The 15,223-nt window shown below is 37.3% G+C and overlaps 1 protein-coding gene across 1 annotated transcript in view; it reads left to right on the top strand.

Annotated features, from left to right (window-relative positions):
- The window catches only part of Ccdc171 (coiled-coil domain containing 171), a 313,064-nt gene that overhangs the window by 99,776 nt on the left and 198,065 nt on the right, over positions 1-15,223 (top strand). Inside the window, exon 11 of the mRNA XM_042692902.1 lies at positions 936-1,038. Coding sequence (XP_042548836.1) covers positions 936-1,038 — 103 coding nt within the window. The remainder of the gene's footprint in view (positions 1-935; positions 1,039-15,223) is intronic.

Below are 15,223 nucleotides of genomic sequence, written 5' to 3'. Positions count from 1 at the left end.
ATGAAAATAAGCAAACATACCACCTAAGACCTTTTCTGTATCTCTTATTTTTGTTCAACTTCTGACATCCATCTAGTTCTTTTAGTTTGCAAACCCTGGATTAATCTTGACTTGTCTCTCTCTCTCTCTCTCTCTCTCTCTCTCTCTTTTTGGTCCATCATGGGGCTTGAACTCTGAGCTTGGGTGCTGTCTGTGCACTCCTCAGCTCAAGGTAAGTAAGTGCTCTACCACTTGAGCCACAGCGCCACTTCCATTTTCTGGTGGTTAATTGGAGATAAGAGTCTCATGGACTTTCCCTAGGCTGGCTTTGAATCTTGATCCTCAGATCTCAGCCTCCTGAGTAGCTAGGGTACAGATGGGAGCCACCGGGGGCGCCTGGCCTTTTCTCTTCTTTTATCTCAGCACTTGAGCTATCATTATCCAATCCACTGGAATCCAATTAATATAGTCTAAATGAAGTGTCATTAAGGGCTGGCCATTATCTTTTCTAAGTATCTTCCCAGCACACCTACGATTCCCATTACTCCAAGTATCATAGACCAAACTATCATCACTTGGCTTGTGAAGTAGCTTCTAACTGGTCCTAACTGCATTCATTTTCAGCTACCATCTGGCAGTTTGCCATATGGGTGTAAGCATGAATTTTTAAAGTATTCCTTTAATTCATCTGTCCAATTTTTTATCTGTAAAATTTCTTACTGTGAAGATAAGATTTGCTGTGTATAGAATAATGTGAAGTGCTAAATTCTTAGTAAATTATTAATGAAACTTATCAGTTGTACGTTAAGCCAAATAAGGTATGATTAAGACAAAATTTTATTAGATTTGAATGGAGTAATATCTTACTGATACTTATTTGTATTATATATGTTCACACTGAGATATGGCACTTTCAGTATGTGATCTTACTATATGTGATTTTTCTTAATTAAAAGGCTAAGAAGCACCAAGCCTTCCTAGTAGAGACATGTGAAAATAATGTGAAAGAATTGGAATCGATCCTGGACAGTTTTACTGTGTCGGGCCAGTGGACATCAGGTTAGTTGAAGGTATAAAATGACAGATGCATCTGTCAATGTTCCAAAGTCACTACATTTTGGGAATTCTGCAGATGCTTCTTATAGTCCCTCATCTCAACATGTTTTGATCTGATGACATGATAAGAGCAGTTCTCACAGCAGTAATTTGGCCTAGCGGGCTGGGAAAGGGTGACGGAGTGTGGACCTGCTGTTGTCCTCCCAGAACTTGATTTACAAGTGTTGGGGGTCTATATGATTGGACAGATAAGGGCTCACTTGCTGTGTTCTGAATCCAACTGAGAAAAAAGTCCTTACAGTATACCTGCAAGGGGAACAGATGTTTCCCTCAAACTGAGCCAAATTCTGAGCCAACCTTCAGCAACTTAAAGGTTATACATTCAAAAGGTTATGTAGGACATAGATTGTAACTGCATATCCTCTAATATTGCTTTCTAAACTGAATCTTGGATTCATTTTCTACTGTCATATATATGATTATATAACTATAACTGTATATATATACATACTATACACACATATAAACTTGCCAAGTAAGTGTGCTTAGACAAAATATTTTGGTTTGAGTTTTAGTCTACATAGTATAATCAAGAACTGTAACAGTCTTCTATTAGGTAGAAATATTTTGGGAACTAGCAAAAACATTAGTTACCAAATGAATTCTGTTCACAATTTCTACTTTAATTTTGTGTGATTATGCCAGTATGTATGCTATACTAGCTTTGACTTAATATTTATACTTTTTTGCCTTCAGTTTTCTTGCTGTACTGTTACCCTCAAATTAATTAGTTGTTTTAAGATCCAATTATTTTATTCAAAAGACATATGCAGTGAGATTGCTTACATTTAAAAATTGAGCCAAACAGTAATTTGGCACATGAGGTTTTAGAAAGGATCTGATCAAGTCTTATATTTTACCTTTTACATCTATAAATTTCTGTTGGTGAACAGTTGGAAATCTAATTTGATTTGCTATTTTTTGAGTCTGCACTTTATTCTTCAAATGTTTTCAGCAGTAATTCCCATAAATTAATGAGTAATTTTCTTTGTTTTTATTTTAACATTTTCCCAAAGCATCAGCATTTCATGGTTTGTTATGGTGGGAAAATCAAAGCATATCAAATTAACATTAAAAACATAAGTATCCAGTTTTCAATTATATTTGGTAAGGCTTCAGAAGTAGCCAAATATTGTGGTGCATGCTTATAATTACATCTAAGAAAGAAGCCAAGGCAAGAGGACAGTGACTTTGAGGCTAGTTCAGGAAAAGTTATTGAGACTCTATTAAACAAAATATTAAAACAAAACACACACTAAAAGGGCTGGAGGAATGGCTCAAGAGATAGAGCACTTTCCCAGCTTTCATGAGGCTCTAATTTTAGTCCCAAGTGCAGCAAATGAGTAAATAAAAGTTAAAAACTAGTGTTTTTTTTTTATCTTTTGCAGTGATATTCTTTTTAAAAAAATGGAAATGCCTCCCCCACAGTATAACCCCTGCTTTCACTATATTTGATGTCAGTATAACTTGTGGAGGAGATGGGGAAAAACCAGTTGTTTAAGGATACAGGTGGACCTGTTGCAACAATGAAAAGTACAAGTTGTCATGTCCAAAACGAGCTTTACAACGTTGGTGCGGGGGGGGGGGGGGGGGGGGAGGGGGGGGGAAGGTGGGGGAAGGAGAAGGATTGCGATTGGGGGAGAAGGGGGAGGCTGGGAAGGGATGTGAAGGGTAAACCAAAGGAGGAGGCTGCAATGCTTGGTTTGAAATGTACACATTATCCTGCCCATGTAATTGTAACCCCTCTGTACAGTATGTTCACAAATAAAATTAAATTAAATTAAAAAAATGGAAATGCATCAGTGTCTAATAGGGTTTAGAATCTTTATAAAGTTTAAATGTTACCATAGCAAATCTTGTACTTCACTGTTATGCTGAGTATTTCTTTAGAATTGAATATAAAAAGATAACACTAATGAGGACATGTCTCCCAGAATTTTGAAATGAAATGGTTGATAGCTACGTAAGTTTTAGAAAACCTATGGAAAAAGAATTGTCTTTTACTTAAGTTTTTCTTTTAATCTATTTTATCTTGTAGTAACCATGCCTTTCAACTTCCCAGTTTACTGAGGACTGGTTTACAGGGTTAATGATTTTGAGGATTGTTGTAGAGGTCTCTTTGTTTCCGGTATATTGCACCTGCTGTTCATTCATTTATCCTCATGGATTCATTGTCTTATGCCTGGTTTTCTTTGTTCCTTTCAAAACTTACTTCTCTGCATCTGGGCCCCTTTGCCCTCTAGCTTCTGGTTGAATTAGGACAATAGCAGCACCATCAGGAGATTTAGAGTGTGGGAGAATGAATAATCAGGATATTTGTTTGTCTTAGCACCTCTGCTTCAGTGCATTCTGGAAGGAATTTTTTTTTTTTTTCTCAGTAGCTATTGCTCTTATCAAAAAACCTCTCTTTTATCAATGTGACTCTTGTTAGACTGTGGTGACAGTATACCCTTCCTGTGGCTCTCAGGCTTACATATACATTGTTTTTTCTACTCTTGTTTTTATTGGTCCCTCATTATGTATTAATTGGTTCTATTAGCATGTCCACATTTCTGTAAACAGTCTTTTCATTAAATTCTCTTTCAATGATTTTTTTTTTTGTCGGTTGTGGGACTTGAACTCTGGGCCTGGACGCTGTCCCTCAGCCCTTCAGTTCAAGGCTAGCGCTCTACCACTTGGGCCACAGCGCCACTTCTGATTTTTCTGGTGGTTTTTATTGGAGATAAGAGTCTCAAGGACTTTCCTGCCCGGGCTGACTTTGAACCATGATCCTCAGATCTCAGCCTCCTGAGTAGCTAGGATTATAGGCATGAGCCACTGGCGCCCGGCCCAATGAATTGTTTTGAGTGTCCCATCTATTTTCCTACTGAATTACATACCTGCTTGGGTCTTAGTTTCATTTCTTCTCTTGTATTAATAACCTTGCAATACTATGTTATCTGCTTCTGCTTACACTGGTTCAAAATGGTTAATGTCATTACTATTATTATAAGTTTTTTATAGTGAAAAGTACTGTACAGAGGGGTTACAGTTACATGAGTAAGGTAATGAGTACATTTCTTATGAAGCATTGTAGCCTTCTCCTTTGTTTTTCCTGTACCATCCCTTCCCTCCCACCTCCCCAACTACTCTCCCTCTTGCCTCCCCTCTTTAGTCTACTTTTATCCCTCATATGATTGTGGGGTGTGTGTGTGTGTGTGTGTGTGTGTGTGTGTGTGTGTGTGTGTGTGTGTGTGTGTGTGTGTGTGTGTGTGTGTGTGTGTGTGTGTGTGTGTGTGTGTGTGTGTGTGTGTGTGTGTGTGTGTGTGTGTGTGTGTGTGTGTAAGGGTTCTGGGACTTAATCTCAGGGCCTGGTCCCTGAGCTTTTTTTGCTCAAAGCTAGTGCTCTACCACTTAGTCACAGCTCTACTTCTAGTTTTTTGCTGGTCAGTTGGAGATTAGAATCTCACAGTCCTTCCTACTTGGGATGACTTCAAACCACAATTCTCAGATCTCAGCCTCCTGAGTAGCTAGGTTTACAGGCATGAGACAGCAGTGCCCTGCTTTTAGCTGTGCTTTTCTTAGTGCGTAACTTTCGTGCTTTTAAAAATTTAAACATTAAAATGAAATAGTTGCATGTTAAGTCTTGAGCAGTTCTCGATAGTTGCACTTTAATTTTAAGAATTTCTGTTGCTTAATATTTATAATATACTGAAGAATCACACGTTTAAAAACTTCTAGGGCTTAAGTATGTATGTATGACATAAAATATACATAAAGACATGTATATTTCATTTTTAGAGTAAGTCTACTTCAAATGTAAACATATTCCTACCTTGTGATAATAGCATATTGTTAGAATTTATAGGAAAATTAAATTGGTTATCTTGGGAAGTTTTCCAGAGGTCCTTTGTTCTATTGTTATGGCAAGTAGGTGATTATACTTTATTTTTCTTTTCTATACCTTTGGATTCAATAATTTAATACATGGCATGCATCTATCATCTATTTCAGGAAAAGTAAACGTGGTCAAATTTAGAGGAATGGTTATAAATGTTTTTATTTTGCTATATGAAATGTAATGAATGAAAATTATTCTCAATTCTTAAAATAAAATTCTTAGTTCACTTTGCATTGACACTGGTATAGGGAAAGAGATATGGATCCAGTTTCAGTCTTCTACATGCTGATAATCAGTTTTTCCATCACCATTTGTTGAAGAATCTATTTTTTCTCCAATGTATGTTTTGGGCTCCTCCATCAAAAATCAAATGGTTGTAGCTGCATGGATTTATTTCTGGGTCTTCTACTATGTTTCATTGGTCTTCATGTCTGTTTGTGTGCCATTACCATGCTGCTTTTGTTACTATGGCTTCAAAGGCTAATTTGAAGTATGATGCTGTGATACCTCCAATATTGCTTTTACTTTCCCTTAAGATTGATTTGGTTATTTATGGTATTTTGTGTTTCCATATGAATTTGAGCATTGATTTTTCTGTTTCTTACAAATGCCATTGAGATTTTGATGGGAATTACATTAAGCCTGTATATTGCTTTTGGTAATATACCCATATTCACAATATTGAGTCTGCCAATCTATGAGTGTGGGAAATCTTTTTTTTTTATCTTTTTGCATCTTTTCAGTTTCTTTCTTCAAGGTTTTACAGTTTTCATTGTAGAGATTTTTCCTTCTTCAGTTTAATACTTCAATTTAATGTTTTTTTTTTAAAGCTGTAGTATATGGAATTGCTATCCTGATTTTTATCTCAGCTTGTTCATTTTGTTCATGTTCAAAAAAGCGAGGGGTTTTTTAATATTGATTTTTGTATCCTGATACATTGCTAAAGGTATCTGTCAGATCTAGGACTTTGGAATCTTTAGTCTTTTAGGTATAAGATTATGTCATCTACAGATCAAGATATATTGTTCACATAAATTGACCTGTTGAGTTACAAAAACCCTTTTGCACAAATATTTAAAGATAATAAAAACAAAGGCAGAAGAGAAATCAATGATTCAATCTATTAATTAGGAAAATGCTAAAAATGGTAAAAGATTCATCCAGATGCTATATACACCTTAAATTTAAAAATGAGTGTCATATGTATGTAATATACTTTGATCATATTTTTCATATTTTCCTCCTTTTGTGAACTCTTTCTCCTTTCAGCCTTCTCTGGTTCATTCTCAGTAGTCATGTCCTTTAAAAAATATCTAGAGTCCACATATAAGAAAAAAAAATCAGCCAGGCGCTGGTGGCTCACGCCTGTAATCTAGCTACTCAGGAGGCTGAGATCTGAGGATCGTGGTTCAAAACCAGCATGGGCAGGAAAGTCCGTGAGACTCTTATCTCCAATAAACCATTCGAAAACCGGAAGTGGCGCTGTGGCTCAAGAGGTGGAGCGCTAGCCTTGTGCTGAAGAGCGCAGGGACAGCGGCCAGGCCCAGAGTTCAAGCCCCACGACCACCAAAAAAAAAAAAAAAAAAAGTAAAGAAAAGATATCCATTTGGACTGGAGTGAGATGGAATCTCAGTGATGTCCTGATTTTTATCTTCCTTAATAAATTTGTGCTATAATTTCCTGGGCTGTTGGGAGTCATTTCAGAAAGTCGTTGCTTATTCCTATAATATGAAGTGTTTACACATGTTTTGCCTAGCAGTTTCAAAGTTTCAGGTCTTTAATCCATTTTAATCTAATTTTATACAGGATTAGAAATAGAGATTAGTTTCAATCTTTTTTTTTTTTTTTTGGTCCGGTCATGGGGCTTGAACTCTGGGGCTGGGCACTATCCCTCAGCTCTTCAGCTCAAGATTAGCGCTCTACCACTTGAGCCACAGTGCCACTTCTGGCTTTTTTTTCTGCTTATGTGGTGCTGAGGAATCGAACCCAGGGCCTCAAGCATGCAAGGCAAGCACTATACCACTGAGCCACCTTCCAAGCCCCAGTTTCAATCTTTTGTAAGTAGAGGTTCGGTTTTCCTAACATTATTTGTCATAGAGAGGCTGTCTCCAACAAATGTTTTTGACTCCTTTGAGGTGAATCAGATGGCTGCAATTGTATGGGCTTATTTCTGTTTTTTTTTTACACTATTCCACTGATATATATTTTTATATAAATATAAAAATAGATATAATATATATTTGTGCCAGAAGAATGCTATTTTTATTACTATGGTTCTGTACTATAATTTATAATTTAAAATCAACTATTTAGAAATCCTCAGTATTTCTCTTTTTGCTGAAGTCGCTTTGGCTATTCAGGTTCTTTAATGCTTGCATATGAATTTTAGCAATAATTTTATTATTTCAGTATATTGACATTTTGATGGGAATTGATTTGTTTAGATTGCTTTGCTAGTATATCCATTTTTGTAGCTTTTTATATTTTAGTGTTATCTTCATTTTCTTCAAAATTTTATAGTTATTTCTAGGTTTTTTTCCTCCCCCCCCCCCCCCTTTTTTTTTTGTCAGTTGTGGGGTTTGAACTTAGGGCCTGGGCACTGTCCCAGCTCTTTTGCTCAAGGTTAATGCTCTACCATTTTAAGCCACAGCTCCACTTCCAGGTTTGAGTAGTTGATTGGAGATAAGAGTCTTATTGGCTAGCTTTGAACTGCAGTCCTCTGATCTCATCCTCCTGAGTAGCTAGGATTACAGGTTTGAGCCACTGATGCCTGTTGCCTGGCTAGTTTTGTGTGTTGATGTTGTATCCTACTACTTTGCCAAAAATGTTTATCAAATCTAAGAATTTTTTTCTTGTCAAGGTAAAGAGGGGTTTCAGTTACCTACGTAAGATAATGAGTATATTTCTTGTCAAGCTTTTTACCCATTCCTTCAATTTTCTCCCACTTTCCCTCTCCCATAACCCCCCTCAAGTTTACAGATCATTTCCAACATATTGTCTTGTGTATCACTGTTGCATTGATTCCCCCTTGTCCTTTGTCTCACCATTTTGTTGTTCCCCTTTCCTTCCTTAATTCAAATAAACATATATACAATACAGGGTACCAAAATCAAATACAGTGACTACAGAGGATATACCAGAGGGGGAAGAACATACAAAGGAAACAAAAATCACATAGTACATTAAAAACAACCAACAACAACAACAAAGAAAAATCTCTTGTATCCATGTCTTGGAGTTTATTTTGCTTAGCATCATCTTATATGATCATATGTGCATAGCTATTGAGCTATTCTCCTCATTTGCTAAGATTATCCTAGATGTATACTAATTATTGCAAACAAAGGAAACCATGGGACCTATGTTTCTTTGGAAAAATCTAAGAATTTTAAGATAAAGTCCTTAGGGTCTTTTAAGTATAAGATCATGCCATCTGCATATAGGAATAATCTGATTTATTCCTTTCTTATTTGAATCCTTTTAGTTCTTTCTCTTACCTTATTTCTTTGGATATGAATTAAAGTACTATATTGAGTAAGAATAGGGAGAGGTTTGATAATCAAGGTTTGATAATATTCAGCAGTGAATCTTGCTTGTCTTTGTCTTGTTTGGAAGACTATGCAGTTTTGGGATCTAAACTCAGGCCTTTTGTTTGCTAGGCCCAGATAAGGTCTAGAGTGTTTGCCTGGTTCTTGTCTTGGACTGTGATCCTACTCCCAAGGCCTCTCAAATAGCTAGGATTCAGCCACTGCAGCTGGTGGGAAGCACTATTATTTTTGTATCTCATTTGTCATTACAGATTTGTTTATATTGTTTGTATCTTCTTCATTCAATTATGGTAGATTTTATATGTATAGAAACATCCATTTCCTCTAGAGCATACATTTTATTAGAATATGAGTTTTTGAAGTATTCTCTCTATGATCCTCTAAATTCCTCTGGTATTTGTCATTACATCCCCTTTTGCATCTGTTAATTTTATTAATTCAGATCTTCTCTCTTTTGTTAATTTGTTTAAGCGATTGTCAATCTTAATTATCTTTTTGAAGAATCAACTTTATTTAATCAATTCTTTGTATTGATCTTTTAGTATGTATTTCATTAATTTCTGTTATGATCTTAATTTTTGTTCTTCTGCATTTATGTTTGAATTGTACTTGTTTTTCTAAGAAGTTGATATGTATCATCAGGTCACTTATTTGAGAATTCTATAAGCTTAATATAGGAGCTGATAGCTACAAACTTTTATTTTGCTTTTCTGTGTCCCAAAAGTTCTCATAGGTTTTAGTTTTCATTTTTATTTGATCTAGGAGTATTTTTGTTTCCCCATATCTTTGTTAACTTAGAAATCATTCAAAAGTGATAGTTTATTCTCAATGTGTTTGACTATAGTGTCTCATGTTGACTTCTAGTATTCTTCTTTTATAGTCTATTAAAATGCAATAAGTTATTTCAGTTTTCTTGGGTAGTTAAGACATTTTTTTTTCTTTTTGTCCATCATGGGGGCTGAACTCTGGGCTTGGGCACTGTCCCTCGTCTCTTTAGCTCAAGGCTAGTGCCCTATCATTTGAGCCACAGTGCCACTTCTGGCTTTTTTCTGCTTATGTGGTGCTGAGGAATCCAAGGCCTCATGCATGTGAGGCAAGCACTGTACCACTGAGCTAACTTCCCAGCCTCTAAGACTTTTTTTGTACCTGTCCACGAGCTTGAACTCAGAGTCAAGGTGCTGTGCTTGAACTTCTTTGCTCAAGCTAGTGCTCTACCACTTGAGCCACTCCTCCACTTCTGGCTTTTTATTTTTTGTGGTTAATTGGAGATCAGAGTCTCACAGACTTTCCTGCTGAAGCTGGCTTTGAACCATGATCCTCAGATTTCAGCCTCTTGAAGAGCTAGGATTACAAGTGTAAGCAACTGGCACCTACTTGTGTCCTAAAATATGATGTATTTTGGAGAAAGATTTATGAGCTTCTGAGAAAAATATATACTCTCAAGTTGGTGGATGGAATAGTCTGTAGATGTTAAGTCCATTTCATTTCTTTTTTTTTTTTTTTTTGGGTCCGGTTGTGGGGCCTGAACTCTGGGCCTGGGCGCTGTCCCTCAGCTCCTCAGCTCAAGGCTAGCGCTCTACCACTTGAGCCACAGCGCCACTTCCAGCTTTTTCTTTTTTGCTCTTTGTGGTGCTGAGGAATTTAACCCAGGGCCTCAGGCATGCAAGGCAAGAGCTCTACCACTGAGCCACCTTCCCAGCCCCAGTCCATTTCATTTCTAAATCTGAAGTTCTCTTTAATTTTTCACATAGATAATCTACATGTTGACAATAATGTGGTATTGAAGTTACCCACTATTACTGTGTTGGAGTCTATGTGTAGTTTTATGTCCAATAATATTACTTTTCATGAAAATTTTAATGAAATGCACAATATTCATGTGTATGTTTAAAATTGTTATATCTAGCCAGGCGCCAGTGGCTCGTACCTGTAATCCTAGCTACTCAGGAGGCTGAGATATGAGTATCATGGTTCAAAGCCAGCCCGGGCAGGAAAGTCCGTGAGACTCTTATCTCCAATAAACCACTAGAAAACCAGAAGTGGAGCTGTGGCTCAAGCAGTAGAGCGCTCGCCTTGAGCTGAAGAGCTGAGAGACAGCACCCAAGCCCAGAGTTCAAGCCCCATGACCGACCAAAAAAAAAAAAAAGTTATATCTACCCGATGCGTTTTTCTCTTTATCAGTATGAAGTAACTTTCTTTGTCCTTTTGTGGTTTGACGTCTATTTTGTTATATGTAAATGTGCCTACCTTACTTCTGCTTGCTTTCAGGCTTCCTTTGATTAGAACATCTCATCTTTTTCCATCTCTTCATGCTAAGCCTGTGTTTTACTTTGCCAGTGAAATACATTTCTTGTAGGTAACAAACGTTGTGCTTTTTTTGGGAGCAGTGGGGTGGGAGATTGAACTTGCTATTCAGGCATTCTATTGCTCAACCATGCCTCCATGTCTTTTTTGCACTAGCTAGTTTTGAGGTAGAGTCTTACTTCCTTTCTAGGCACATGTCTGGACTGTGGGATCTGCCTCGTGTAGGCTCCCGGTTAGAGGTGGGATGTCAGATGTGTGCTACAACACCCAGCTTCTCTCCACTGAGAAGGAACTTTTCTGTTTGGGCTGTCCTTGGATAATCCTCCCAATCCCAGCCTGCCTTGCAGTTGGGATAACACATCGGAATTGTTGTGTCCAGCTGCAGGTGAAAAATGGTCTTTGTGTATGTTGTAAGTTTCAAATCATGATCCTCTGGATTTTAGCCTCTCAGATAGCTAGGATTTACAAGTATTAGACACTGGTGTGCTGGGCTGCATCTCAATTTTTTTTTTAAACTAGTTGACTTCCATGTGTAGTTGGAGAATTGAGACCATTGATATTCAGTTATTACTGAAGTGCAGTTAGTAATTCCTGTGATTATTTTTTGATGTGCTTTCCATTTCTTTCTCCATCCTTATTTGTTCATTACTTGTCTAGTAAGACTTATCTTTTTCCTCTGTTTCATAGCTGTGTTTGTCTACTTTTGTGATTTTTTTTTTTGGGTCCGGTCGTGGGGTCTGAACTCTGGACCTGGGTGCTGTCCCTCAGCTCTTCAGCTCAAGGCTAGCACTCTACCACTTGAGCCACAGCACCACTTCCGGCTTTTTTCTTTTTGCTTATGTGGTGCTGAGAAGTCGAACCCAGGGCCTCAGGCATGCAAGGCAAGTGCTCTACCACTGAGCCACCTTCCCAGCCCCTGTCTACTTTTGTGTATGGGATTTCTTTAATTATCTATTACTGGCTTAGTGGTAATGAATTTTTTAGTTTTTCTTTATCATAGAATATTTTTATAATTTTATTCCTTTTTTAATTTTAAAGGAAGTTTTGTTGGATACAGTACTCTAGACTCACAGTTATTTCCTTGAAATATTTCATTCTATAATCTCCTTGCTTCCAGTTTCTGCTGAGAAATCTTTTTTTGATGGGTTTACTTTTGTATGTGACTTGGTATTTCTCTCTTGTAGCTTTCAATATTATTTCTTTGTTGTATATACATAATGTTTAAACTATAATATGCCTTTGGGAGTGTTTTTTTCTGGTCTAATTCATTCACTCGGTGTCCTAAAAAGCTCATGTATCTTACAATTTGTGGTATTTATTTTTGCTATTATTACATTTATTTTCTATGCTTTTAGTTTGAAGTGTTTCTCTTTATGTCTGTTCTTCACAGGTTTGGTCCTTGAGGTCTTACTATTTTTTTTTTTTTTTGAGTCCGGTCATGGGGCCTGAACTCTGGGCCTGGGCGCTGTCCCTCAGCTCTTCAGCTCAAGGCTAGCGCTCTACCTCCTGAGCCACAACACCACTTCTGGCTTTTTTCTTTTTGCTTATGTGGTGCTGAGGAATTGAACCCAGGGCCTCATGCATGCAAGGCAAGCGCTTTACCACTGAGCCACCTTCCCAGCCCAGGTCTTACTATTTTTGTACTTAACTTTTTTTCTCATTATCTTCATATTCTAATTTATCAACCTTGTTTTGAGCTCTGATACTCTGTTTTAAACTAGATCTAGTCTACTAATGAAGCTTTCAGCCGAGTTTTAAAAATTTTTACTCACTATTTACTGAATTACAATTTAACTGTTTTGGGACTTCTATTTTTTAAGTTGAGTTCTTTTTTTTTTTTTTTTTGGTCAGCCGTGGGGCTTGAAATCTGGGCCTGGGCGCTGTCCCTCAGCTCTTCAGTTCAAGGCGAGCGCTCTACCACTTGAGCTACAGCGCCACTTCCCGTTTTCTGGTGGTTTTTTGGAGATAGGAGTCTCACGGTCTCTCCTGCTGGGCTGGCTTTGAACTGCAATCCTCAGATCTCAGCCTCCTGAGTAGCTAGGATTATAGGCGTGAGCCACCAGTGCCCTGCTTAAATTGAGTTCTTCATATTTATATCATTCCCTGAATTTTCTTCCTCATTTTGTCCAGGTGCTTATTTGTTGGAATTTACCCAGATGTTTATTCATGTGCTCTTTAATTTTATTATCATTCTAATAAAATGTAGTCGAATTTTTTCTACTATTCTATTTTTACATTGTTTCTTTTTTTTTTTTTTTTGTCGGTCGTGGGGCTTGAACTCTGGGCCTGGGCGCTGTCCCTCAGCTCTTCAGCTCAAGGCGAGCGCTCTACCACTTGAGCTACAGCGCCACTTCCGGTTTTCTGGTGGTTTATTGGAGATAAGAGTCTCACTGTCTCTCCTGCCCGGGCTGGCTTTGAACCGCGATCCTCAGATCTCAGCCTCCTGAGTAGCTAGGATTACAGGCGTGAGCCACCAGCGCCCGGCTTTTACATTGTTTCTTATTTTTAGATCCCCAGAGAGACTGTCTCAGATAGTAGGTTCCTTCTCAAGATGGTGCCCAGCTATAGTTGTCTGATATATGTTGAGTGAGAAAATGGATTTCTTCTCTAATGGTAGTTCATTATGCATGAGGAGTTACTGTTGCGCTAAATCTTTGCAGTGTGTTTAAAACTTTTGAAAACTGGGCTAGGACTACTAATTTCTTGATGTGGGTACCTTTCTTACCTTATGATTATGGCTTTGGCTATATTCCATTGGTGGTTTTTGTGTTTCCTCATTAAACATTTTTTTAAACTTGTTTTACTATTTCTTTCATAATTCCTCTCTTTCTATCTTATGAGCCAAATCACCTTATGTCATCATGGTCCTTAACTAAACTTTGAAATCTTAGTGGTTTTACTTTACAGAATAATTAACATTGTGTAATAAGTTCAGAAATATGTTAACATATATGATTTACTAACTTTTATTAATTAAAATATGGCTTTTGAAGCTGGATGCTAGTGTCTCATGCCTGTAATCCTAGCTATTCAGGAGGCTGAGATCTGAAGATCAGGGTTCACAGCCAGCCTGGGCAGGAAAGTCTGTGAGACTCTTATTTCCAATTAACCACCAGTAAAGCAGAAGTGGCACTGTGGCTCAAGTAGTAGTGCCTTGAGCTGAACAGCTCAGTAACAGGTCTCAGGCCCAGAGTTCAAGCCCTATGACTGGCAAAAAAATATAGCTTTTGTAGGGCTTTGACTTTGCCTTTCTAAGGAATTATATTATTTCAGTTTGAGTTCTCACTTGAATATCATATTTCAGTTAATACATTTGTAGATACTTGCATACAACCCAACATGGTTTACCTATAGGTTTATAGATTAACTTTAACTTTCACATATGTGGGAAAACATGCAACTTTTCTCTCTCTAGGCCTGACTTACTTACATAATTTTTCCAAGTCTTTCCATTTCTTTACAATGTTACAATATCATTGTTTTTAATGGATGAGTAAAAGTCCACTTTGTATATAAAACCACATTTTCTTGATCCATTTGTTCATTGAAGGGCAGTTGAGCTGATTTCATACCTTGACTATGATGAATAATGCTGTAATGAACATGGTTGTGCTAGGGGCTTTCCTGTATTCTGGTTTGTGATCTTTTGGATATACCCAGGAATGATATTGCAGTGGGTGGGATGAGGCCAAGGGGAGAGCTATAGACAAATGAAGAGGAGAAGGGGAGGGATAATACAGCCAATTTTGTATTTTCTACAAAATTAAGAAAAGTAAGGAAAAGGATGGTTGGGGTGTGAATGTTGAAAGGGATTGATCAAGACATTGATCAAGAAACATTACATTCATAATTGCTTTGTTAAATGACAACTCCTTTGTACAACCACTTAAAGATAATAACAAAAAAAAGAAAATACAGATTTTACTAATAGGGGGTTAAACTCATGAAAAAATAAGAAAGATTACAAGTAAACTGAAAATAGGATAATAGGCTTAAAATTTGTGAGAGACTATGTATGGCAAGGACACTGAAATCAGATTTGTGATTTGAATGGCAGAATATAGAAGGAGAATACAGTTATGTAAAGGAAAAGAGTAAAAAATTATTATACGTGTAAAGGAAAAACACAATGTTAGCTGGGCACCAATGGCTTATACCTGTAATCTTAGCTACTCGCAAAACTGAGATCCAAGGATGTGGTTTGAAGCAAGCCTGGGCAGAAAAGTCCCTAAAGCTCTTTATATCTAATAAACTACTCAGAAAAAGCTGGAAGTAGTGCTGTGGCTCAAATGGTAAAACACTAGCTTGAGCACAAAGAGGCTCAGGGATGACACCCAGGCCCTGAGTTCAAACCCCAGGACCAGCCAAAAAACTCCATAAAAAATGTTACCTAAAA

The sequence above is a fragment of the Dipodomys spectabilis genome, unplaced genomic scaffold (assembly GCF_019054845.1).
Source record: "Dipodomys spectabilis isolate Male_0828 unplaced genomic scaffold, ASM1905484v1 ptg000158l, whole genome shotgun sequence".
NCBI lineage: Eukaryota > Metazoa > Chordata > Mammalia > Rodentia > Heteromyidae > Dipodomys > Dipodomys spectabilis.
Note: the sequence above shows the minus strand (reverse complement) of the source record. Positions and strands in the feature narration are given on the sequence as shown.